We start from the raw sequence: 26,099 nt of genomic DNA, 5'->3' as shown, positions 1-26,099 counted from the left end.
CAGAAGAGATATAAAGAGATTCGCGATTCGTGATCCTCTACCTTTTTCGTAATATTCATCATGCCGCGGAGCCTCTCGCGTATCCCCCTGAGGCTCTCGTCGGCCCAGAAACTTACGACTCTTCTGAGAAAGTCGGCGTTGCACGCATCCGCCGTCATGTGCGGATGGTAGTGGCAGTAGCAGCCCTCCTTTAACAGCCTCATGTTGTTCTCCGCGCTGCCGTTGATCCTCAACATAATCTCGCGACGCGCCAAGCTCAGGCCGTCGATGTAGCGTTCCGCCCAGGCGTTCAGCGCCCCGTTCACCAGTCGCAGTATTTTGTGGTAGTACCCCTCGCCCGAGCCGTACGTCACCTTCTCCTGCACGTTCCGGCAGTTGAACCAGTACAGCTTGCGCGTCTCGTTAATGCATATCACGCTGATCGTGTGCCTGCGGCACCAGCAGAAGTATTTCCAGCAACGTCGCTGATGCTGCGTCTTCAGGTCCGTGTAACAATCGTCGCTCGGGTCCAGCAAGTCCAGGGTGCTATTCGTACACTTGATCGACCATCTCGGCTCTACCATCATTCGTCGTTCGCTGTCGGCGGTGAATGAACGAGGAAGAGACGCGGAACCCGCGGCTGATGGTGGTGCCTAGGAGAAGGATAACCTCGGGACGACGGTATCCTCTGCAGGTTCCTGATCGTGGCGCGTGACGGTCTCGCCGCCGGCGGCCACGGCGTCTCGCTCCTCCTCCGGCGGTGTCATTATTGTCTCGCGGACGGCAGAAGAAAATATCCACGTCACCACGTGGCTCGATGAGATATTCTCGTACGATCGATTGTCGCGGTGTGTAAGCTCGATGGTGTCGCCTCGAGAAAAAACGCTTCGTACTCCCACGATCTTAATGAACGTCTCGAAGTTCAAGTTGACGTTCTCGTTAAAGTCCCTTTCGCGATTGAATATTGTATATTGCCAGCTGCTCTCCGCCGGAATTATCGCTCGCGGAATCCAATATTCAAGCGTCAGCGGCGCGCCGATCGCAAATATCCACGCCGAATAAAATATAAACAACACACATTCCGGAAGCTGGGAACGACAGCGGGCAACAGCCGTCGTTAATCAGGTTCAGCTTCGAGCTCGCCGAGTTTTACGACAAGTTTATGCTCCGGGGAAATTGGAAATCCCCCTCGAATTTATCAATAGAGTCCTCTATTTTAAGGCAAACGTCTTTTGCACTGTTAAAATCAATCACGGCTTAGAGAGAGATCTCGTTAACGTTAAACTTTACGGACTACGGTCTAATCTAGCTATCTCGAGAATCCAAAGTGTGGGCGACGACGCACGAAGAAGCACGAGCGCGGCGAAGAGATATCCGCCGCGGGTGTTCGCAGGTACTTTTACGCAGAGGAATTCTACTATCAGAATCCTCGAGATTTCCTCGAGAGATTTCCTAAGTAAGAGAAGCGCACAGCAGGAAGTATCGTCGTCGACGATGGGCTGGACGATCGTGGACGACGCCACTCCGACTCCCGCCTTTACGACGGGGGGGTTGATAATATATAGAATATTTTCTATCTTTCTCTCTCTCTTTTCTCTCGCTTATATAATAGAAACGAACTATCCATAGAAAAATACTCTCTCGCTTAAGTATACATATAGATATACTCTCTGAATGTTGATCCTCGCTCCTCTCCAGCTGATTTCTCTCCTTTCCCACATATCGCTATATAGGTGCCCTCTCAAAGCCATCGATTTTCTTCTCTCTCGCGGAAAAATGCGCTGCAAACCATCGTACACTCCCTAAACCCGCGCCTTATCTAATCTCCAACTTCATCCCAAATATATTATTTCAATCTTTAACCGATCCCCTTCTCGAATATATTCTCTATAGCACCTTATCTTTATCTGATTTCTGTCCCCTTCTTAGATATAATCTCTCACGCGCTCTATCATCAATAAAGCCTCCCCCCTCGCGTAGCCCTTATATCAGTAAGTCGTTCGCCGATCGACCTGTCTTTGATTCTCCGGAAGTCATTCCGCGGCGGAAATCAGCCTCGTGATGATCATTGGGCGCGAGGGGCAGAAGAGGATCCAGGTACCCAGTTGCCATTGTCGACGCGCGCCGGCACGTGCGACCGAATTCCGTACGCGCGAGTGTCCCTGAAGAGGAGCGATCAGCGTGTCGCCGCGCGCCCTAACTTCCGGTCCGCATCCGTGACGCAAAGATCCCAATGACGTCCTGCGGGAGTCCCCTTTCGCAATTATCGCGCGATTTCCGGGAACCAGCGATCGCTTCGAGAAGACTTCTGAAGAACTCTTCTAATGATCCTTCTTGCTGAATTCACCGGAGGTCTCGTCGAGTAACGACTGCACTTCCGCGACTCGCGTATCAACGTGGAGAATCCCCCGAGGGCTTGGTTATCGCGCTTCCAGACGCGCCATCGTGGAACGTTTTACAATCTCGCATCTCCGACGGTCGCACAAATTCTTGCGTTTACGCTCGATGCAGCAGCCCTGCGCCGAGTGTTCTCCCCGCAGGGGCGGTGCGACGAGGGATTCGTTGCCGAAGACGGATCGGATGCGATTCACGGGACCGGGACCGGGACCGGGACCGGGACCGTCGTCGTCGTTCCGGGCGAAAACGCGCGTCCTCACCCGCGTTCTCCAGCGGGTAAACGACAGCCGTTGGCGCCGTTGCCGACGTGGTCCGGGGACGTGTACCGCGCGCGGCTCGGCGACTTCCGGCGCCCGCGCATCGGCGCATCAGCGGGCGCCGCACTCTCCGAGCGCACCCCGGCGACGCCGACGGTGCGAGGCCGCGGTGGAGGGTGCCGAGAGAGGGAGAAGAAGCTGCGTCGTGCCGCGTCGCGTTCTCCACGAGGTCGCTCGCTCGCTCGCTCAGCTCGGCTCGGCTCGTTCTCGCTAATAATGCGTGGCCGCTAATACGCGCCCATCGATCGACGGTCCCCGCTGCACGCGAGGTTGTACCGCGATGCGGAATCGCGACCGAGTGCTCTCGTCATCGTCGGAGTTTTGTCTCACCGCCGCCTACGGCGGAAGCGGTTGGGATCTCGCGGCCGACGCGTTGGCACCGATCGCGATTAATTTTAACGCGAACGAGATACACTTCTCGGGATGTTAGGGAACTCTTTATTATTTCTTTCTCTTTCTCTCTCGCTCGCTCTTTTTCTTTTTCTCCTCTCCTTTCTCCCTTTCCTTTGCGCGCGGATGTCACCAAGTCCGCAGCCGCGAACGCGCTTCGCTCCGGACTGCCGCTGGAGAACAGGGAAGAGGAGCTGCTGCTACCGCGAGGGGAATCAATACCTCGGTCCTTGTGGTGGTCGAAGGGGGCTTGCAGGGAACGAGCGGAGGCGAGGAGGAGGAGGAGGAGCGGAGAAAGCAGCGATAGCGAGGGGTGGGATGCCATGGAAGAGGGAGGAGGGCGGTTGGCACTGGGATATCGTCGGTGGTGGTGTCCGCGACGCGGGGTGGGGAGCTACCAGCTTCGGAGGCGAAACGAGGTACGAGCGAAAGGGGTGGTATGCACCGCCGCGCCGGGGGTGCATAGAGGCGAGATAGGGCGAGGGGGTACGTGACGCGCTCTGCGCTGATCGACTCTGACAGCCAAGTTGCTGCGCGATGATTGTTACCGCGCTGCCCCAATGACGAATATCCGATTCGCGAGAGAGAATCGAGCTTCGAAACGAATTTCAATAAGTGAGGGGGTAAATTCCGCAGCTCCCCCGAGTGCTGTTTCTTCGAGAGACGCCGGATTACTTTTCCGGAGCCGCGTCCTCGGACGAATTTATTTTCAGACGTCAAGGATGGCAGCGAGAAACTTTTAAGCGGTGTAAGAGAAGCTCTTTATAGATCCGCTGGCCGCTGCTGTTCTATCACTTTGCAATTTTCTCTAGTCAAAGAGAGAGAGGATCGTTATCATAGAGTTTCAGAGTCTTGTAACATTAATTTTAACGCTCTTCTGCGTGTTAAACTCCCCCTTTTAATATATTTTCGAGTAATAAACACGAGATAATTATATTCTTGAAGACTCCCTTTTTTTTTAGTAAAGTAAAAGGTAGCTAGAAAAACAGTTCTAATTTTCAATTTAAATATCAAACGCATTGAATCGTCTTTGTATTCGAATGCGCAACGCGCCGATCTTCGGCTACTATCCAAATGTACCTTAATTCTTTATTCGCGTTTTCAGCGTCGTGTATTTTCGTCGCCGTAAAGGAAACCGAGGGAGAAACTGGGTAAAAAAAAATTTATCCTACGCGGATTATGTATAACGGGTTGGCGCGCATGCGAGCAACGTGAAGTTTTATTGAATTTTACAACATAGTTCCTCGCGACGGAAGGCGATAAGAAACGTCGGTGAGCCGTGGAGCGTATCGTCCCCCTATATCGGGAACGATATACGGTCCGTCTGATTTCTATGCGCGGACGATTGAATTAGAATCAGATGTCTATACTGATGTCGATCGCGTCGCGCGTCGATCTTTCCGATTCGCATTTGCGCCGCTAACGCGACCGTGACAGGAGGGGGATGAGAAACGACGTTGAAGAAGGGCCAAAGTCGCGAAAGATTTGCGCGCGCGTTTGCGCATGCACCTGTTGGCGTAGGCTGCTGCTCGACTTGTGCAATGGTGCAGGGGTGCTCGGATTCTTATTTACTCTCGCACGTCGAGCTCGGCCCGCTAATCTCGGCGCGACCTATTAACCCTTAGACGCGTATCTTTGCGCACGACGCGCCGCAAAAGCCCCCGACCTTTATGGAAGATTGTTGTGTTTCAAGAAAGAAGCTGATATCACTCCCAGAACGGAATTTATGAAAATTTTTTTTAATGATTTTGTAAGGAGTATCGTCTTGAAACAGGATTAGGATTTACGACCCTATAAGTTTCATTATATTTCTGTAATTAAGTCTAAGTATGTATATTTAGATAAAATTTATTTGTTACATATGTGTATATATATATATGTGTATCTTCAAATTTAACGCTTCTGTTTGAAGTCGTATTACATGCAACCACTGTAACCGATCGATGCGTAAAAGATGCGGTAGACTGAAATGGCACGATAGAAACAGCTGTTGGACAATTGGTCGAATAAAAGCCAACGTTTGCGTAAGCGTTGCACCAACAGAATCTCCATTACTCCGCGGTTGATCCCGATGGGCACCATCGCCGAACTTACGCGTGTATATGCACCCCCGTGACGGGGTGGTGTTTGCACGCGTATATATACGTACGCGGTGATTCGCATTCAGATTCCTGCACACGTATGAGCCCCACCCATTCCACCTATCTCTATGTACCCGTCTATATATCTATATATTCCTCTGTACCTATATACCCACACGTTTCTATTTGTGGTGCAAAACAACCGAGACGGGGTGCTTACTCCGTATAAAGGGTTGCGTTCAGCGACGGACTCGAGCGGCTCGCGAGAACGAGACACCAGGGTCAGTAGGTTATCGATGTTCGTCGGTCACACACATAAACGCCCTTCGTACACAAGAGCGGATCATGCGCCCGCACAATGCACTCGTCGAAAGTTCAAGCACTTACATTAGCACACGACCCGTCGCGAGATATATAGTAAATGAAACGGAGAAGAAAATGGATCGCGGTGACCCGCGGTGTGCTCGTGTGGTACTTTTGCCGAATTGTCTGCGAAACGGGACATCGGCTCCCGATTATCGACACGTATGGGCATTTCCGTTTCCTCCGATTCGCGTTGACCTCTTTTGTAACGCCGTCGTTACACGATAGGCGTGGCCAGTGCGAGAGCGCAATTTGTACAACCGGAGTTAGTCCGCGAGAGTTGCGCAATTTCTCGTAACTATTAGAAACGGGAAGTAGTTCTGAGGTATTGTGCAAACATTTGCGAAATGTACCTGCGTGCATTAATATCGTCGAGAAAGTAGAAATGGAAAAAGTTCGAAATTTCAATAATAAAAAGATTGAATATAAATTCCCAACTTAAACCTGTTACAAGACGCGATCTATAAATTAATAGGAAATTATAACATATATAAGTTTTATTGTATAGTTTCGATCAATACAAAAATATTAAGATACTAATGGTTGAATTTATATCTTTGAGAATAAATTATACTAAAAATTATATAATTTATTTATTAACATATTCGTAGAAAGAGATTTGTAGACATCGTATTTCTTTCGTCTCAATGTGGTCATGGAACCACAAATTATAAATCGAAGCGAACAAACGAAATGCAAATTGCTTTATCGCAAAAAAATATGCTCTTATCTACCGCGGTCTGAAGTGGCTTTACAGCCTTCGGGAACAGTTGCCGCCATCGCTCATCGATTTGAGCTTTCGCAAGTAGAGCTGGGTACTTCGCTCCGTTTTAAATCACAAATAGACGGTAAGAGCGCGAGAGAAAGAGAATCTCTTCAAAGGGCTTTAAGAATAATGCGTCCATGCCACATCGCGTATATACGCTTTTGCGGAGAGTTTTGTGTTGTGTGCGCATGCAACGGGGGCGAGAGATGAAAAAAAGCCAAGCAGCAATAAAACCCACATGAAGCGACTTTTTCATTATAAATAAAGAGAATAAAGGAAGACGACATTATCAATTATATATCTAATTCGCAATTTAATTTACGGTTTAATTACTATTTAAAACAACTGTAATAAAAGCTGATTAGAATAAAAAGATGTAATTTTAATTAATTCGAGAAATATTAATTATATTCCAAATATATCTTTATATCCTTTTAAATTAAAATTTTAATAAAAATAAAAGAAAAATAAATTTATTATAATTTTAATTTATGTAAATAAACATTTTTATAAGTTATATTTCACTTTATTTTATATATTCACACGTGTTTAATTTAGTTTAATATATTACTTCATTAGAAAATTGTATTATATATATATTACAATTCGTAAAATGTATTTTCAAAATTTAATAAATATTAATAATATTAATTAATTGTATTGTATAAAATATACAATTTATAAAATGTTTATTCATGTACACACGTATATACTACTTTATACTGTCTCACAAAATCTATATTCCATCTATTTCCAATTAAATCAATAATCCCAATCGTGTTCCGCGGTCGATGTGCATTACCGTCTCGCATTTAATTAATATTAAAATATGCGTAATTAGATTTAATATTTAGCACGGCATGTCCACGATTCCTAAGTGCAGGGGATTTAATCTTTTAATCTATTAATCTTCGCAGCGATCACAATTATCGATTATCGGAGCGAATTAAGAGAATACGATCTTTATTAATAATCTACGACATGGTTTCATGGTTACTGCCGGGCGTGGAATTATTCGGAATTGGCGGGGACATATTCTAAACATGCAGAATATCAACGCAAGACATCCAAGTGGACCTTCGCATGTATCATAACCGCACATAGCATGAATAGATACGAACTGCGCTACAAAGGCACTGTCGAGTGGCACTTGGATGTATCAGGTTGATAAGGTCAACGAGTGCTTGGATAACTCACCTCGGAAGACGTCAAGTAGCAGAGCCTCGAGTCGGTACTCTCCAATGAGGCTTGTTGAACGATTCCGTATCTGCCATCCCGGTCGGACATGTAGTCAGATCTGACGCTGTCCTGTCTGTCGAAAGTACCTCTGGAATAAACAACACATCCAACTGAATACCGCGACGCATTACTACAAAAGCGTACGAGATAAACGTCATTCAATTACACACTCTCTTTCTCTTTTCGCGCTCTCTTCTAATTAAAAAGTGTTTCATGGAAAACACTTTTCCTGATTGTTGCAAAAATTAATTCGTAGTAAATTTTTCCCACATTGCTAAGTTCTCATGCACATGTACAATTTATGCAATTTTAATTTTAAGCTCATGCTTTATAAAAATATTAAAGAGTAGAGAGATTGTAATTTCTGACTTTACACACACACACACACACACACACGACAACCATTTTTAATTATTTCACATACACAACGTGCTCCTCTATATGATGAGATACAAATATGACTGAGTTATATCAAACTGGATCATATCTTACCGTACGATCAGCGAGAAATATTTGTTAATATTTGCAGTATAATATAAAAGTTACGTTTCTAAGGCTGCCATTGGTAATGTAAAGAACACTACTGTTAAGATTAATAAAATCGCCTTCGCGACAGTACAGAGACCAGTCGAGATGTGCGATTAAAGCAGGAAGGGAAGCGCAGAGCACAATGAAAGTATGGAAGACAATGCGAACAATATAGGGCAACAAAAGGTAGATGGTAGCGAATGAACGTCAACTATAAGAAAAGAACTCTAAGGTACAAGTACGCATTGTGCCGAAAGAGCATGTTCTTCTTTAACTTTTAGCTACGGATATCTATTTATATCTATATTTTTGCTGCGTACTCGTTTCAGAAAAAGCTACCGATAGATTAATTAAGAGAATAGATGGTTCTATATCTTTTAAATACAATAAAAATCTGAGTTATATGATAAATGTGACATGAGAAATGTTACAGTCTGAAAATGTGAATATGTTCAATCTTAAGATATAACTGTTAATGATTTCTTCTGCGGCGAAGCTAATCTAGGTATCTTGCACCATCGCCGAAGATTATACATAATCAAAAAATGACAAATAATCATAAAATTTATAGAAATATATTTTACACCTGCGTTCATCGTACAATCACCAATCATGTTTGCACTAAAAATTCGCAATTTCTTCCAGATATCTTTCCCTACATTCTACCTTTAATAATCACTTCTTGCATCCTTCTTTTAAATTACTTATAGCTAAAAAGAGAATCATTGTTGCTTGGGCGTGTAACTAAAAGTAAAAACCGGATTAAAGAATCTATCTTTGGAACTCATGTAGAGATTTTTCGAGCATCCCGCACGAAGATCGTCGATTCGATTAACTTGGATGTGAGGGATTTGTCTCCCTCACCTTTGTTCGAGCGAGTCAGTTCGATTGGACTTGTAACCGCTGTCGTTGAGACTGCCTTCGTGTCTCAGGGACGGCAGAGAATCCCAGGGCGATTCTCTCTTGTGTCCCGAGTATCCCGGATTTATCGAACTCGAGGCGCCGGAGCCGAAGGTCGAGCTGCCGGACTGCCATCCGTCTGAATGCCGGAACCATTGTGCGCGCGCGGATTCCCCGATACAGCTGGCGCATCTGCAAGCATCGTGCATCATGTAGAACATGTAGATCAATTGTATACGATACATCACGTAAGTTATCGCATTTCGCGAGAAACCCTTGTATTTAGAAGCTCCGCTTCGACATAAATAAGACACAAATTCTCACAGTTTGAGTAACGTCCATATAATACTTGATAAATTGACACGAAAATAATTGTAAAATAATTGTCAGAAGTTATCTTGCAAGTTGACTTGTACAATCAAGATGCTGTTAATAGAGTAAACCGTTAACAAAGCATATCTCTTATGGTATTGCGTTTCTTATCAATAATAACGTTAGACATACCGGACTCGAATAATGACTCATTCAATTTACAATTCTCCCATCATGCCTCTTGCTAAGATCAGTTGCGATTGTTAAAATTAACAGATTAATATCTCGTGTTTTGTACGACGAGTTTGTCGATTATTTAATACTTAAAAAAAAAACATCAAAGAATCGAGAGAATACGTTTCGGCAAGAAGTAAACGCCCTTCTTGCCGAACGTCATTGCATAAAACGATATCCAAGTACAAGGGATTAAACGTGTCCGTGCCCTATGCACGGACGTAGCGCAGTACCGTGCAGGTACGGGTGATAAATCCGAACTGAGCACGCCGGTCTTCGCGTCGTCCCCCTCGCCGAGCAGCTGAAACTTGACGTGCTTCTTGCTCCGCGACTGGTCCCCGGACCCGTCGTCCAGGACCCGGTAGAACACCTTCTCCGGCAACTTCGGCAACTTCGGCATCTTCTTTGGCTCTCGCCGCCTCTCGAGCGATCTGTATTTACGCTGCAGATTGTAGCTCATTGTCGCGACTTAACTCGAATCCCTTTGTCGAACAACGTTGGCGCTTAGATCACGGGTATTTGCGCCGCGGATCACGCAACGGCGATGTCGAGCGGTTCGACAATTAATTCGATGTTTGCACTCGGTGACGAAGGGGATGATTGTCCACCGGTGCGTTGAAACGGTCGCTGTTTACGCTCGCGGCAGCGGCGGAATAATTATTTCCTCCCGTTCTGTTTTTCGTGCCGGCCCGCGACAATCACGCGCGGCACAACGAAATAATTATCCGCGCATTCGTTTCGAGAGCATGCACTGATGTTTGCGTACGGCTAAACGTGCCGGACGAAGTAATTGTTATTGCCGTTCGCCGCGCTCTTCCCGACGAGGGCAATTATCCTCGTCGATTTCGTTTGGAAATTATCTCCGTCCAGAGATAAATATTTCTTCCTCGGGCTTGCTCTCGAAATTGTCTTTATCTGTAATTAGATATAACGGCGAAAATATTATATCCCGTTTAATTAGAGTTTCGAATCTCTATTTAAATTCTCAGCGCGACAGCGAGATAAATATTATCCAAGGGTGTCAAGGCGACTCGACCTTCGTATGGTGTTCCAGTTCTCAACGTCAGTGTGATTCATCCCTATCGAATAAAAATATTTCTCTCCGACACTCTTCGCACTTTCATTTATCACCACGCGCAACACCTAAACTGCAATCGATTCGTTTAGCGACTCATTTAGCGATTGTCTCTCCGCACACCTCATATTTACCAAAGGCTCACGTGAGAACAACTGCACTCGGCACATCACAACGCAACCCCCTCGGACACCACATCACCTCGCACTACAGCACGTAGGACGCCGAGATGCGCGCGATTCCTCGTCCTCGCAAGACCCCGTCCCCGATCCGTGTCCCTCGGACGCGCCTCGACACACCGGAAGTCATCCGCCAGGACAATCGCGCGCGCGAGCGAAACTCGAACCGCGCGGCGCCGCGGTTTCTTTCTTTCGTCGGTGGGTCTCGCGACCACGGAGCACCCTTCTTCTTCGCTCTCGCCGTCCAGCTGAAGCCCGCCCGCGGGGTTTCTATATTTATCACGGTGCGGCTTCGCCGTTGTCAGCCGCCGTCGCTGACCCGTGATGCACAACGCGCCGCGGCGGCCGGCGGGGATGATGCATGCATGCGCCCGATACTGCCCGAGCGCTCTAAACGAGAGAGGCGTACCTTCGATAGACCTCGATAGACACCACGCGACGCCCGTCGACGCGCGTCACCCATCGATATCCTCCACGGCGCACGTGACATTCTTTTTTTCTCTGCGCCGCCCGCGGGGGGGGGGCTATCGATGGGCGATATACTACATATCCGGTGATATTATCCAGGTCGCCCTTAATGGACGAGCACGTCTCATTGACCACCACCCGACCACCGGTTGGCCGCAGGGCGCAGCTCTTTAAATGTCAAAGTCTCGCAACGGCGGACTTTCGCGCCTTTTTCGATGCGCGCACCCTTTGGCAACCCGAAGGGTCGGTGGCTATTATCAGGCCCTATCACTCGCGTCAGCGTTAATTAACGTTTCACTACTTGCATGAAGGGTATTTCAATGGGGCAGAGATGGAAAGCGTTAATGAATCAATTAATCCGAATCATACAAAATTCATTCCAGAAGAATATTTAAATTTCATGTGTGAATAATTGGAAAATAATTAGAAATTGAGAATCGTTGGGCTTTCTACGTTGTGCCGGTGTAAAAGTGATTGTAGAATCATATCTGACGCGATGCCTTTATTTGACTCACGCACTGTCGAGAAAATACTTTCGTTGAATAATCAAATGAGGAGAATAAGACTTTTCGTATTTCATATTATTTTACGTGGCACGTAAATTGAACGTATGTTTCTTCATTGACGCACGGCTTACATATAATTTTTAATCGTAATCTAAATTTGAAGAATCTTATTCTCTTATCTGACTATACAATTACGTTCGCGTAAAGCGCGATTTACTTATTCTTTATACCATCCAGGTAGGATTCAGTTTCATTCAGATGAATGAAAGCGCGGTAAATTAAGCGGATGCGTGAAACCTTTTACGGTGCAAATGTTGATCTTAACGAGGGTTGGAGCAGTAGTTTACCTAGAATTGTAGTCGCTGAGATAGCCGCGATCCCGATCGAGGTCTCGCTCTCTTTTCTCTCTCACCATCTCGTTGCGATCGCTGTAATAGCCGTCTCGGTCCTTGCTATTCTGTCTCTCGTTGCAGTAGCGGTACGATAGCGGCAGGGTCGACGATTTATTGGAACTGGAACCTGTAACCGTGACAATTGGTTACGAGCGGAAGATATAAATGTATTTTCAATCAATTATATTTTCTTAATTCTCTAATTATATTATTTTTTCTTAATTTTCTTAATTCTCTAAGGATATGTTCAACTTACGTCTTCGTGAAGCGTGAGGCGTGCGCTGAACGTTCAACGGTATGTTTTCCGCAAATTCTGAAAAACAGAGAAACTCTCTTTTTAATTATTCGCGATACGGTAAGCCTTTACAATCAATTATTTCGATCGTTTTACCATCTTGATAAAAACTGGAAAGGTTACGGTTAAAGTTTAATTAATTCATTCGCTTGAAAAGAACACGGGTCGGTGAGATACACAAAGAGACCATGTTTCTTGATCACTAGAATAGCGTGTAATTATTTTCCTGAAATTTAATTTCTAAAATGCCATGTTACACAGAGATTAAAATGAAATCTCGCCAGACCTTTTACTGAGAATAAACTACGTTATTCGTTCGTTAATCTCTTACAATACAATGCAAGTAATTTCACGACGTGACGCACTTCTTAAATGAAATTCCACAAAACGGACAATCGATAATTATCTTAAAAGAAAAACTTGTTAAAAAGAAATAGAGAAAAATAAATTTTTATAATCGATAGAAAAATTTGAATTTTTTTTCATTGTGAATGTTAATTAAGTTTTCGTTATAAATATTAATTAAGCTCTTCTAAAGAGACCTCGTGAATAAAAAATTATTTAGTTGGCCCTGTCAAAGAGATTAAACCCAAGTCTCACCCAAGTTCTCCATGCTCTGCGTGAGCAGAGCTTCAAACGTGCGCAGGCTGTAGCTCTCCGCGTCCATGCCTTTGGCGAGGGTGTTCCTGAGATGCATCTCGTACTCGAGGAGCAGCCGGCTGGTCGGGCTGCCCGGTGTCGAAACCGACTGCATGCCCTGCTGATATGTCTGGCCGCCGTTGCAGCGGCGGGAGTTGCAGTGGTTCGGCTGCTCCATGTCGGAGTTGCCGTTCGACGAGCTCGGCGTGGTGGCGTAGCACTGGTTGTCGAAGATGACATTGTCCGATGGCGGCGACATGTCACCTGTGCACCGATTACGTTCCGAATCTAAGTACGTCCTGCCTCTGCCGCCTGCGGGCAGAGAGGTGCAACCGAATGTGCAGGATGTACGACGTGGAGGACGTGGTGAGACGTGCGGCGCGTACGCTGATCAATGGGGTGAGACGTGTCAAGTTAGTTCGGGAACGGCGAACGCGTAACCTGGGAAGCGGTCCGTCCGAGAATGAGCCATGAGACCGCCGTAGGGCTGACAGGACAAGCACGTTGTCCCCTAGTGCGCATGTTGTGTAAGACGGTCAGGAGTAACAAAATGTTAGGGGGTGATGGGTGACCCCGTGACTTTCATCAGGGTGGCTGCCGCATTGTGCGTTCTGTGTGCGCATGTTAATGGATGTAACTAAAGGTTAGAGGGACAGGTAGACGTCAGATGATCAGTCACCGGTTAGTCGTAAGGACTTCCTACAGCGTTACCCGTTCGCCGGTGTCATGGGGTCAGGCAAGGGGTGAGACCACGTGCAGGATCGATCACGTAATTGCCAGTGTGAACTTTGTCACCTTTTTACTTTTTGCCATTTTAAATCACGCTCGATTAAATCCTGTCATTTTGCGACAAATAAAAATTATGTTATAATCTTTCGAAAAATTGTGTGGAAAGTTTCGTATTTTTAGAGGAAAATTACGTGATCGATCCTTCAATTGTTTTTGAACGTTTCCATTGTTGAGAACTTTATCCGAATTGTGATAATTTATTTTACAACTGTTCCTTAAATTTAAAAAAAACCTTAGGCTTTCATTCGACTGATTAATTTCATAAAATTGTCAACAATAAATTATTTCAACAATGATAGCGTTACCCCACTTAAATTTAAAAATTTAACATATTTTAAAGAACAGATTACAGCATATAAAACTAACAAAGTGCTTAAACATTAATCACATTCGTTGATTCATTAAATCCAAATTATTAAATCTCATTATACCGTAGATATGTATATCGACATTTATCAATAGGAAACGTGCAGCAATTTAAAACGTCAGGACGACATTGAAACAATTAAAAATTATCTGAAAAGATCATGAATTAAAAGAATTAAACGACGACAAGAATTAACAGTAAATCAGCGATACCGGCGAGGAGAAATCGTACCGGAGTATTGCCGACTCATGTCGTGGGCGCTCCTGGAACCCTGGAACTTGTTGTTGTAAGGCGCGCGATACGGATGCGCATAATTCTCGTTGTCGACCTCCTGCATCATGTACTTCTGATTGTTATTGCTCGGATGGTAGTGATAGCTGTGATGGCTGTGACGTTTTCTCGTCATCTCCGGCGACGTTACCGGGCTGTCGATGCTCGGCATAGGCTTCAGCATGCGCTTCAGAGTGTTCGAGTCCAGGCTGATGCCGTTCTGCGCGTTCTCGATCCGCATGTCGTCGGTGCTCTTGCTCTTCGACCTGTGACCATGATTATTGTTGACGATGTTGAAGAGGTTGCCGTTCTGCATCTCCAGCTCGGTGTAGTCGGCCGACTTGGTGTGGTGGAGCTGTTCCTTGCGGTGGAACAACTTGCTCTGGAGGGTACCGCCGGCCTGAGTGCCCTCCGACTTCAGCATCTCGATGCCGTTCTGCTGCGTGGACGTGTCCTGGCTCTTCTGCTTCTTCGGCGATATCGTGGAACCTTTGTCGTCGGGGCTGTCGATCTGTGGAATGGGTGAATTATTGATAAGCTCAAGGTAGTGTTTTCTAACTTTGATAAAGGACATGTAGTTAAAATTTTCATGAAAGAGAAATCGAGTTAATCTTTTATAAAACACTATACTATAGGAAAAATACGAAGAAAATAAAAAAAAGTTTTCTGACTAGAAATTAATGTTTTACTCAAAATGCCGCTAAAGGGGGATGTAACACTTCGCTTTTAAGAAGACAATAAAAAATCAAAATAGTTCTTCTAAAGACTCAATACCGTATATAGTTTAATGTTTTAACTTAATATTATTAAATTAAGATATTAAATTATTTAATAAAAATAAATAATTTAAATAATATTATTTAAATATTATAGAAAGATAACAGTTGATTTTTTCCGAATTTAGAATTTGCACTATAATTTTGAGCGTATCGAAAAGGATACGTATTGCTGAGACTGACTCTTGCCTGTGATCCTACTGTGACCGTTCCGATTCCAATGTTGGCAGTCTTCGGGGTCGTCTGACACGTCTCGTTCTGCTTCTCCTTCTGCTTGGCCGAGTCGCCAGCCTTTGGTGTTTTCCCAGGTGTTCCGCTAGTATTGTTAACGTTGTCGTAGAGAGATGCGCTGGATGTGGCCGCTGTTATTTTGTCTCGTCCCGGCGTCATGTCCATTTCCGTGGATCGTCCCATGGTCCGTGGAAGCGTAGACGGCCCTAAAATACACGGATAAATTTAATGCAAGTTAATAAAATTACGTCAAATTTGTGTTACAATAAATATTTATTTGTCACAGAAATTTTTTTCTGAAATATTATGATATTCTATCTATGGTATATCAAATTTGTAAAAGTATACAATAAAAAGTAATAAAGAAAGAAAGAGACGTGTCTTACAATTATTTTATTTTAAATGAGATAGAAATAAGTATGAGGAAATATATATATATATAAGATATATCTTATAAATCACACGTACCGCATGGACTTCGATATCTGGTGTCTTGGCTGCGCAGTCTGGCGAACTGTTCCGGAGTCATGCAGGTGCACTGAGGTTCTCTGGAACGGCTCGGTGAGGCCGGTGTCGACAGCGGCTTTCGGCGTGTTTTGATCTTCTGCTTGTTCGGTGGCTCGAGCTTCAACGAGTAAGAAGAGGACGCTTTCCTTGAAATCTTGAACGACGGTGACTGTATGGAAAATTAACTAGTGACTGCAAATGACCTAAGAAGTCGAATCGGACTTGTATCGGACTTGTTGTGTGTCGCCCCTAAATCATCTCCGCACAACTTCCTCGGGCGCGACCCGGAAGGAGGAAAGGAAATAGGCGGAGACGCGTTGAGAGAGTGATAGCGAACAGGGTTGTGGCACTGATGTATAATGTAACAAAATGCGTGTATGTCTCAGGGTGTGGTATCACTAAACTTACGCAGCATTCTCTGAATTGCTTCGCGTCTATGGGAGACGTGAAGTTCAGCCCCCACGTGTCGTTTGTCACTGTGTCCTTCCAGTAAACGAAGCATTCCGACGCTTGGCCGATGCGTGTACCTTAAACACAATTACGTAATATTAATTATAGCAGGATTACTCGCATTAAACTCCGTAATCGTGCCCGTCTTCGCCGATATTATCGTCGCGATATTATCCTGAAAAGCAAGATCAGTCCGCAAAGATAGATACATCTTCGCACATATCCTTTTTTATAAGTATATGTTGGTGTTTCTTCTATAAAGAAACGAGATTTAATTAGAGTATCTTAAAATACTTGTTGTAATTATGGCTCACCTGGCTGGACCAACCGCACGTCTAGAATCTTATCGACCTGGCTATTGTACGCGGTGATATGGAAGACGCATTCCGGCGAGTCCTGGATGCAGGTGATGTTCACCGGGACCAGATCTTCGGACACCTGCTGCCACTTGACGGTCCCACCCCCGCTCGAGTTTACATGGAACACTTCGGCCCACAGCCTAAAAACTCTCGTCATTACATCGTGTATTGCGGCAACGGTAATTTTTCGAAACATCGACACACTGTTAAGGAAAGTTCTAAGGAGAGAAAGAAAGTAGAGCAGGCGTGACGAAGAAAATGACAAACAGCGAGAAAAGACCTATAATTCAGAGTATATTCAATTTTCATTATGTCTCTGTCGATAGTCGATACTACGCTGAAACTGCATAAAAATATTTCCGTATGACGTCGGTCGCTTTATTTTGAAACGGATAAAACAGAAATCGTCGTACGCGGTGGGAAATCGCAAGTGCATATACATGCATCCAACATCTGCGTTTACCGTGTAAACGCCGAGCTCTTTCTGCATTAAAATTACACGAATTGTGGATATTTATTTTTAATTTCGAAAAAACGATCAGACGACACGTCATTGAATTTTGTACACCGACCAGTGGACGAGAAAATAATGATACTAAAAATACTAATAGTCATGCGAAGCGCACGTGGTGAGGCGTAAAGTAGACAGTATATATACGTAAAAGTGTGCAATTGGGAAGTATGTGTAAAAATGTGAGAACAATAATGTGGCCAGGGAGAGAAAAGTATTCGAAGCATAAATTTCTTTTTTTTTTTCATCTCACTTAACTCAAATGAAATCCAGGCTAGTAGCGCGAAGCAAAAATAGCAGAAAAAGAACGGTTACTTCTGTTATTCAAACGTGAAGCGCGATTTTCTTAAATGCGTATTATTTCTCAAGCCTATACCCGAGAAAATAAAGGAAGGGTACATCGAGATCGCAATATTACTCAAAGTTAACCAAGCGTATCGCGATTCGAATAAGAAAAACGAGCTATCGGCCGCGACGAATGGTCTATCAGCTTGAACAACCGGACAAAAAGCAGAAAAGAAAGAAAGATAAGGACTAAAGACGTAAGCGCGGTCAAATAAGACAGTAAGGGGAAAGAACAGCGAGAAAAGTAAAATTGGAAAAAAAGAAATAAATAAGAAAAATGCGAGACAGTCTGGGTAGACGTGAATAAAACGCGACGTCTGATCCGACGTTCGGCTGCAGAGGTATATAGCTTCTCACCAGATGCTACGAAATAATATATTAAGCCCGGGTCTTCGGAAACTGCATCTTTTAAATAAACGCTTGAGAGCGTTTGCTAAAATAAGACCAATAATGATATCGTATAAAATATGATATAGTTATACTAGGATCAAAAATTAAGATTAGGCTCTCGTGGAATTGTCCATTAAACAAACTGATTTTTTTTTCTTAAATGTTATGTACAATAGGTTTCTCTATATATACATTGACAACAAAATAAATTTTAAATTAAAAATTCTAAAAGGAGACATTAGTATATTGAATAAACGGATAATCATTAATTTTAGTCGTAAGTATTTCACAACTTTCTTACATGACTTCTTAATTGCTTAAATTATTGTCATCAGACAAATTAACCATATATTTATAATACTATCTTCTTTAATAATTCAATATATCATTATTCATTTTATTCTCGTCGCCCAGCGCATCTATTATTCTCATGCCGCTTACAAATATCAAAGCAAAGAAGATAGAAGGAGAGAAAAATAGAAAGAGAAAAGAGAAAAGAGAAAAAGAGAGAAAAAAAGAAGGAGAAAGAGAGAGAGAGAGAGAGAGAGAGAGAGAGAGAGAGAGAGAGAGAGAGAGAGAGAGAGAGAGAAAGAGAGAGTCAGTATAATGCATATAGTCAAGGGTGTATGGTAATCATCGAAGAGAAAGAGTGGTAACATGGTCGAATGGAGAGTGATTGAATGGTTGAATGGTATGGTATGCGCACCTCTTCCTCTCTCTTAAGCTTCCGCACCTGAGCAAGTGGCCAGTGTCACCCCTGCGTCCTCCGCCGCCGCCCATCCCGCCCCTGGCACCGGCCTGCCATGGGCTATCCTCGTACCGATACGTCTTTGATCTGATTAGGGGTGCGCAACTGCAGGAGAGCTTGTTGCCCATTCTAACTGCTCTTATTCCGGCTTAGATCCCGCCACCTGCCTGCCCCGCCGCCACACCACCACCACCACCACCACCACCGTTCTGCCTGCGTCACCACCACCCTGTACTCGTGATGCCCGTTCGTGTTTCCGGCTCGACACGCCTTAGCACGTATCCGCCCGTCCTGTCCTCCCCGTTCCTCAGGATATCCGGCCTGATCCTTCTCGGTGCGTCTATATATTTTTCCCTTTCTCTATCTCTCTCCGTCTCACCCCCTTCAGTCCCTCTTTGACACACTTTTGCGGGGCTGGCTCGTACGGCTTGTCTGTGTCGACTTTTGGCACCGATTTCCACGACGCCGACCACGGCCGGCGGTTTGACGTTGCTTTTTTTGCGCGTTTTGATCCTCGATTCTTGATCTGATTAGGGGTGCGCAACTGTAGGAGAGCTTGTTGCCCATTCTAACTGCTCTTATTCCGGCTTAGATCCCGCCACCTGCCTGCCCTGCCGCCACACCACCATCACCACCACCACCACCACCGTTCTGCCTGCGTCACCACCACCCTGTACTCGTGATGCCCGTTCGTGTTTCCGGCTCGACACGCCTTAGCACGTATCCACCCGTCCTGTCCTCTCCGTTCTTCAGGATATCCGGCCTGATCCTTCTCGCTGTGTCTATATATTTTTCCCTTTCTCTATCTCTCTCCGTCTCACCCCCTTCGGTCCCTCTTTGACACACTTTCGCGGGGCTGGCTCGTACGGCTTGTCTCTGTCGACTTTTGGCACCGATTTCCACGACGCCGACCACGGTCGGCGGTTTGACGTTGCTTTTTTTGCGCGTTTTGATCCTCGATTCGTGTGTGTTATTGTGAAGCACTGTGTGTAATAGAGACGATCCCAGAGTTATCGGAGAGTGGAAAGAGGTATCTTTATTGTCACATCATTGCAGACGTCGATAGTCATCAGCTCGTCCCTGGCATGATCGCTGCGAACAGACACGAATTGATTAGTCGTAAGAAAAATCACTTTAGTAACTTACCAATTATTTACTTTTGCGTGCAAGAAAATTTTTTGTGAATTATATTTTTGGAAAATATTATTTTTCTGTAACGCAATTATGTAGCATTTAATTTAGTAAAAATAAATTATTTTAATGAAATACATATTCACGCATATAACACATTGCATATAGTTCTATGTTATTGTCCAATAATTAATTCATTTGTGATATATTTTATAGTAAACTTAATCTATTTTGCATGTTTTATGACATGAGCTAATATGCAATAAACTAGCTTTTAAATTAATGTAGAATCACATGTACATTGCGTAGGTATTAAAATTTACTAGTTTCAAGTAGTAGTAACAGACGTTAAGATCAGACTGACGATCACATTTCTTCTTTTTATGTACAGTTCAATTTTTCATTAATTATTTACAAATCTAGCTTATTATTCAATAGTAATATGTATGTTATATCCATATTTAATGTAACAATTAATTTAAATCAGCCATTTGTAAAATTATACAAATACATTTAACTAATCGCAGTTCAATTAGTGGTAACGGTCAGCTTTGGTCAGACACAAACAAAAGTTAAATTATTTATCAATTAAAGTTACACAGAAAGTATTGTTTCCAAAAGAATAAATAGACTAATAAGTTTAAAAATTACAGGAGAAAATTATAAACTTTTGCTTAGCTCAATATATGACAAGTAGATGAGCTTGAGGATACGGCTGACCATACAGCTGTCGTAATCACTTAGGAATCAGACAGACCTCGTCAATCCAATTTATATAAGTTGCAAGTTCGCTCTCAAGTTTATTAACATATTAGCGATATTGAATTTTTCAACAAATAATTAACTAATTTATAATACTATGAATATCTATCAGAGCTTCGGAGATGCGTCGGGGATCAATTAAACTTCGGTAAACTAAACCCATCTCGGGCGAACTTTCGGGAGGATATAAGCTACCACTCGCCCCGTTCATCCCGGCTAAAATTTCCCGATGTTAAATAACTTTAGCAACGCTCGCTCCGTTAGTTTTTTATACCATTTTCTCACATTCCATTCACGTTTCTTGACGACGTATACCTTCACGACGTGCTATCGATTAGCGAGCGCGATTTTATCGTGGCGTTCGGGCCAAGCCGTCAACGTCAGAGGGGAGGTCAACAGCGCGAGGCATTGTGCAGATGTGTCGCGGATAATAAAAGGGGTAGCGCCACCGGAGGGTTACTGAACCGCTCTTGTCGGTCACGCAATACATCATTTCTTCCGAGGGTGCTCTCGACAATGCCGAAGCATTCTGGGCTCTCGCAATGTTCATCTAGCAATATCCATTACAAGAAGATAGGGAAGTCTGGATCCTCTGGATCCAGGTTGAACATTCCTATTAGAGATACCAATGCAGTTGGCAGTTATTTTCAATCGTGTGCTCGTTCTACATATGTACGTGCAAAATTGACACGTGAACAATCGTCCCAGTCGTTTAAAGATACGTCCAGCGATGCGTTCATCGTTGTAACGTTAATCTTCTTGATAATTTCAGATGTCAATATAACAATCAATATAACAATACATAAGGGTGTCTAATAATTATTACGATAGCTTTTTAACAACAATGCGCCATGAACAGTGGAGATGCTACCAAAGATAAATTATTATATGTTAAATAAAACAGATTACATAGGTATAGAGTTTCTTTCATTAATTGGTCATCCACCTCTACAACCAACCAGACTCGGTAAACTTCACACGTTGTTTCCGTGCCTGGGCAGCCGAGCCGAAGGCGGAAAATTATTTTTAGACCGAACGGCTGTCGTTACCTAAGCTTTTTACATCATCGGGCCTCCGTCTGGGCAAAAGCGCGGATCCACGAGCGACGCGTGTATGCCGCTTAATTGGATGAGAGACCCACGATTAGAGAGAGGATAAATGTCAAACGGTGCGTGCACCCATGACCACCGGGTCTCAAAGGATTAATTATGGGCGACGGAGACGGCGGAAAATCGCGGTTGTGTGTCTGCCGTCTGCAAAAATCACAACAACGCTGCCGCCGCCGTTGTCGTCGTCATCGTAATCGGCATGCACGAGCGGACCGAGAACAAGTATATCGGGACGTGCAGAAAGGGGGAGAATGAGGGCTCCTGAATCACCAGTGATTTGCCCGATAAATACGATTGGCGTGGGCGTAGCATCGAGTGAAGACACGTAGGGAGGAAGCCGTAGTCAAGCTTGGGGGTCCGCTCGTCACCCGAGACGAAAGCCGGGTAGGTGTACGGCCGACGTTAGACGTGGATGTGAAGGTAGAGAGAGAGAGAGAGAGAGAGAGAGAGAGAGAGAGAGAGAGAGAGAGAGAGAGAGGATTCTCTAAACACTATATCGATTTCGGCGGCGATGCGGTTACGCGTCGTCCGTGGCTAAACATGAATGGCGGGGGCACGTTCGTGCTATCCGTTCGTGTGAAACCGGACCTCCATGGTGTTGAGCACTGTCGTATGTCCGACAGTCCAGGTGAGCCGGAGGATTATCTGTTCTTACTCCGCCCGGCCGCGTTTGACTGGTGGACACGCTACTTGCGGCAATTAAACTCGTAAATTCTTGGTGAATATGTAAAATGGAATATTAGAATATTTTAAATTAAAAAGAATATTAATATTAATATTAATATATTATAAGAATATCAATTATTAATATAAAGAGATTTTTATTGCGATGAAAGAGAGATAGAAAGAAAGATTTAAAATAATTTTTAAAAATTTAAATACTGCACAATATACGTGATTTAAATACATAGAGTATAATTGTTTTAAAAAAACTTGTATCTGATTCTTCACAAGCTTAAAATTAGCCTTTGCAATAGGAGCGTTTTTACCAATCAAACGCGACTAATTAGAATGAAGATAAACAATTGTTTCTCTCTTATTCACTTAGAATTTTGATAGATAGTTTAATGTGAATGATATGAACGAAAAGACTTAATATGTTCAACAATATTAAAGTGAATCGAACGTTTATTTCGAGTTATATATTTTCTTTCCTAAGACTTACGAGGGAAAAAAAGAAAATGATTAATGCCTGGATATCCTTCCATTGTTATCGATTCACAGAACTGATACCAGCACGTGTCCAAACAGCAACCTTTCATGTTTCTACCTACGTCGATAATCAATATTAGGTAAAACTATCACGCATCAGATATATATATATATTTTTTCTTTTAGAATGCATATCTCGTAATTTCATCGCCAATTTAAAAAAAGAAAATGCATTTACTTCTAGCACAAAAAAGACCAGGAAGATTTTATATCTTTCCGCAAAGATCGTCCGTTAAAATTAATTTAACATATATTATATTATCAATGATCATTAAATTTAAGATACGAAAAAAGAATCAGGGTTGTATTCACCGATATTCGTTCCTCTCTCTCATTCCTGCAGAAAGTGGAGATATTCTTAAAACTGAATATTCCCGTCACTAAACTGGACGAAACGCCGCACAGAACTGCAAGAGAGTCATAAAGAATTCATACACTTCCTCCAGGACGCACAAAAACATTTGAGGATAGAGCCAACGCCTTCACTTCACTCTTGGTGGGTTTTATCAACTCAAGTCTTTATCCGTAGATGTATTCGCGAACCGAAGATCTTTTCGGATAACTGTAAAGAAGACAAGCAAGACACACCGTGACACTGAGCAAAAATCGAAAACATCAAGAGATTAGATACATATTTTCACTGGTATTTACATTGACCCTCGAGGTATCCGTGTTTGCGATACTGGTCAGATATCTTCACCGAATCGAAACTCCGCACAAACGTGCCGAAGGTCACGGGAGCTTCATGTCGTTTCTTCCTGTGGGAAGCGCGGACGGAGAAGCGGCGCGAGGTGAGCCAACGCCTTCGTATCTAGCTTCGTGATCGTTATCGACTCGCAGAACTGATACCTGGGACGTGTCCTTAGACAGAGATCCTTCCGGAACGAGACAACAACATCAGCGAGGGATTAGATTATATCCAGGTATCCAGTCCTCTCCTCCTTGAGGGTGGAGGCTGCTCGCAGCCGCCGCGGCAACGCCTCTTCTGACACGTCAACGTTAGGTACGAGAAGTAAGTAGGTAGATACGTGGAGAGAAGAGAAAGAGAGAAATAGAAGAGAGAAGAGAGAGAGAGAGAGAGAGAGAGAGAGAGAGAAAGAGAAAGAGAACGGGTCACGGTTAGAGGTACACGTCGCCCACTGTGCCTCGTCGCGAAGCGGTCACGGGGAGACGCGGAAAGCGGAAGCGGGAGCGGACGAAGAGGTGCGACTCCGCCTAGTCGCGCGCGCGAGAGGCATCTCACCCTGGGTAAACACACTGCGGGATGCACCACTACCACCACCACCACCATCACCACCAAACGGCACCACTACCCATCACCACTACCAGAGCAGCACCGGTGTATACGTACGATCAACGCCCCGCGCCACCCACCACCTTACCGACGAAGGGAGAGAACGTCTCTCCTGTGTTTCCCGTCTCTCCCGGCCTTTCGTCGTATTTCCGCCCTGGTCCCGTTTCCCTCGACGTCTCTAACTGTCTATCTACATCTATAGCTATATCTATTTATCTACCTCTCTTTTTCTGCATTTTTCTCTTTCTCGCTCACTCTTCGTCTTTCTATTATCTGCTGTTACACCCTTTTATCCTCCACCAACCCTCTCGCCCGTCCGCGTGACGATGACTCACACTCACCGACACGGCGACGCTTCCTCCTCGGCTTCCTAGACACTCGGCTGAACAGACCGGCGTCTCGACCAGCCGCTCCCGAGAGGAGGAGCCCTGGTCTGGGTGTCGCGGGCGAGAGTCCTCACCGCGGCGAGGAGAGACAAACGGAGAACAGTTCGAGAGGGATGCTGGAAGCGCCGCGCACGACAGTCGGAGAGAAGGTCGTGGGCGGCGGCGGCGACGGCGACGACGGGGTACGGGGACGGCGCGGCGGGGCCGGAGGATTACGTGGCCCCCGCGGTAGCCCGAGGGAAGGGGGAGACGGTCCCGGGGGGAAAACTGGGATGAGGCACGGTATCCACCCTATTCTCAACGAGAAGGAGAGGGAAAGAAAGACGGAGTAAGAAATAGGAGAGAAGAAGATGGAGGGAGAGAGAGAGAGAGAGAAAGAGAGAGAAAGGGAGATCCTCGCGAAACCCACCGGGACAAGACGCGACGAACGATCGGAGAAAACTACCCGGGTGCCGCTCCCGAAGGCACCCCCCGTCGCAGTTGTTGTCGCTGTTGTCGCTACTGCTGCTGCTGGCTACTGGTTGCTGGCTGCTGCTGCTATCTCGCCGCTCGCTGACTCGCTCTCCCCCTCGCTGCCGTGGCTGGCGACGGGCCCCGAACCTCGCCGTGCGATCACGCTTCCGGTCTTTCGCGGGAAATCCTCGCGGACGACGTAGCCATGGATACTGCAGGATCCAGCAGGGAGAGGCGACTGCCCCGTCGCGCGCGCACCCCGTTCCCCGGCCCCCACCTGTTCCCCGCCGCCGCCACCCTCCCAGCGCGCACCCCCTGCCTCCGCCGCGATGCGCGCCCCACGGGCCGAAAATGTCAATATCCTCTCTCGCGTTGCGCCCGCGATGCGCCCCCTCCTCGCGCGCCGTCCACCCATCCACCCTCCCGTTACGCCGCGACGTGCCGCGCCGATGCGCCCCACTATACGCGCCCTCACCTCCCGCCAACCCCTTTTCGCAACTCCATCTCAATTCGCTCCCTCTTTCTCTCCGTCCCGTCCTTCTTCTCGCTGTAGTACCCCGCGGCGATTCTCTCTCTCTCTCTCTCTCTCTCTCTCTCTCTCTCTCTCTCTCTCTCTCTCTCTCTCTCTCTCTCTCTCTCTCTCTCTCTCTCTCTCTCTCTCTCTCTCTCTCTCTCTCTCTCTCTCTCTCCCTCTCTCTCTCTCTCTCTCTCTCTCTCTCTCTCTCTCTCTGTCTTCTGTCTCCGTCTCTCTCGCGCGCGCGTAGCCAAGACCGTCTCCCTTACTGACTCAGGGGTGAGACTACGATCGCGAGAACCCTTAAACTATTGTTATATGGACAGGAACTAAATAATGAGAAATGGATCGGCAACGAGAAAATATTTCGTCGTGTCTTGACGTTCATTACTAATTAGAGATAGACTTTGATTTATGCATTATTTAGCGGAGGGT

The 26,099-nt window shown here is 45.2% G+C and overlaps 1 protein-coding gene across 16 annotated transcripts in view; it reads right to left on the bottom strand.

The window, feature by feature from the left end:
- Window positions 1-25,392, bottom strand: part of Sif (still life) — a 45,691-nt gene extending 20,299 nt beyond the window's left edge. For 2 of the 16 annotated variants that reach the window (XM_071700046.1, XM_071700053.1), the window contains exons 1-12: window positions 25,107-25,391; window positions 18,762-19,895; window positions 16,765-16,949; window positions 16,409-16,527; window positions 15,962-16,169; window positions 15,446-15,699; window positions 14,448-14,997; window positions 13,022-13,447; window positions 12,383-12,439; window positions 12,082-12,253; window positions 8,925-9,152; window positions 7,491-7,620 (exon numbers count right to left, since the gene is read on the bottom strand). In XM_071700046.1, coding sequence (XP_071556147.1) covers window positions 7,491-7,620; window positions 8,925-9,152; window positions 12,082-12,253; window positions 12,383-12,439; window positions 13,022-13,447; window positions 14,448-14,997; window positions 15,446-15,699; window positions 15,962-16,169; window positions 16,409-16,527; window positions 16,765-16,949; window positions 18,762-18,931 — 2,499 coding nt within the window. In that variant the 5' untranslated portion in view covers window positions 18,932-19,895; window positions 25,107-25,391. The other 14 variants (XM_071700054.1, XM_071700063.1, XM_071700057.1 and 11 more) reach the window with 12 other exon arrangements.
- Between the last annotated feature and the right edge of the window lie 707 nt (window positions 25,393-26,099).

Source organism: Temnothorax nylanderi, unplaced genomic scaffold (genome assembly GCF_030848795.1).
Source record: "Temnothorax nylanderi isolate EJ_2023f unplaced genomic scaffold, tnyl_v1.0 TNYL_tig0020_pilon, whole genome shotgun sequence".
Classification (NCBI taxonomy): domain Eukaryota; kingdom Metazoa; phylum Arthropoda; class Insecta; order Hymenoptera; family Formicidae; genus Temnothorax; species Temnothorax nylanderi.
This window is presented reverse-complemented; position numbering and strand designations above follow the sequence as displayed.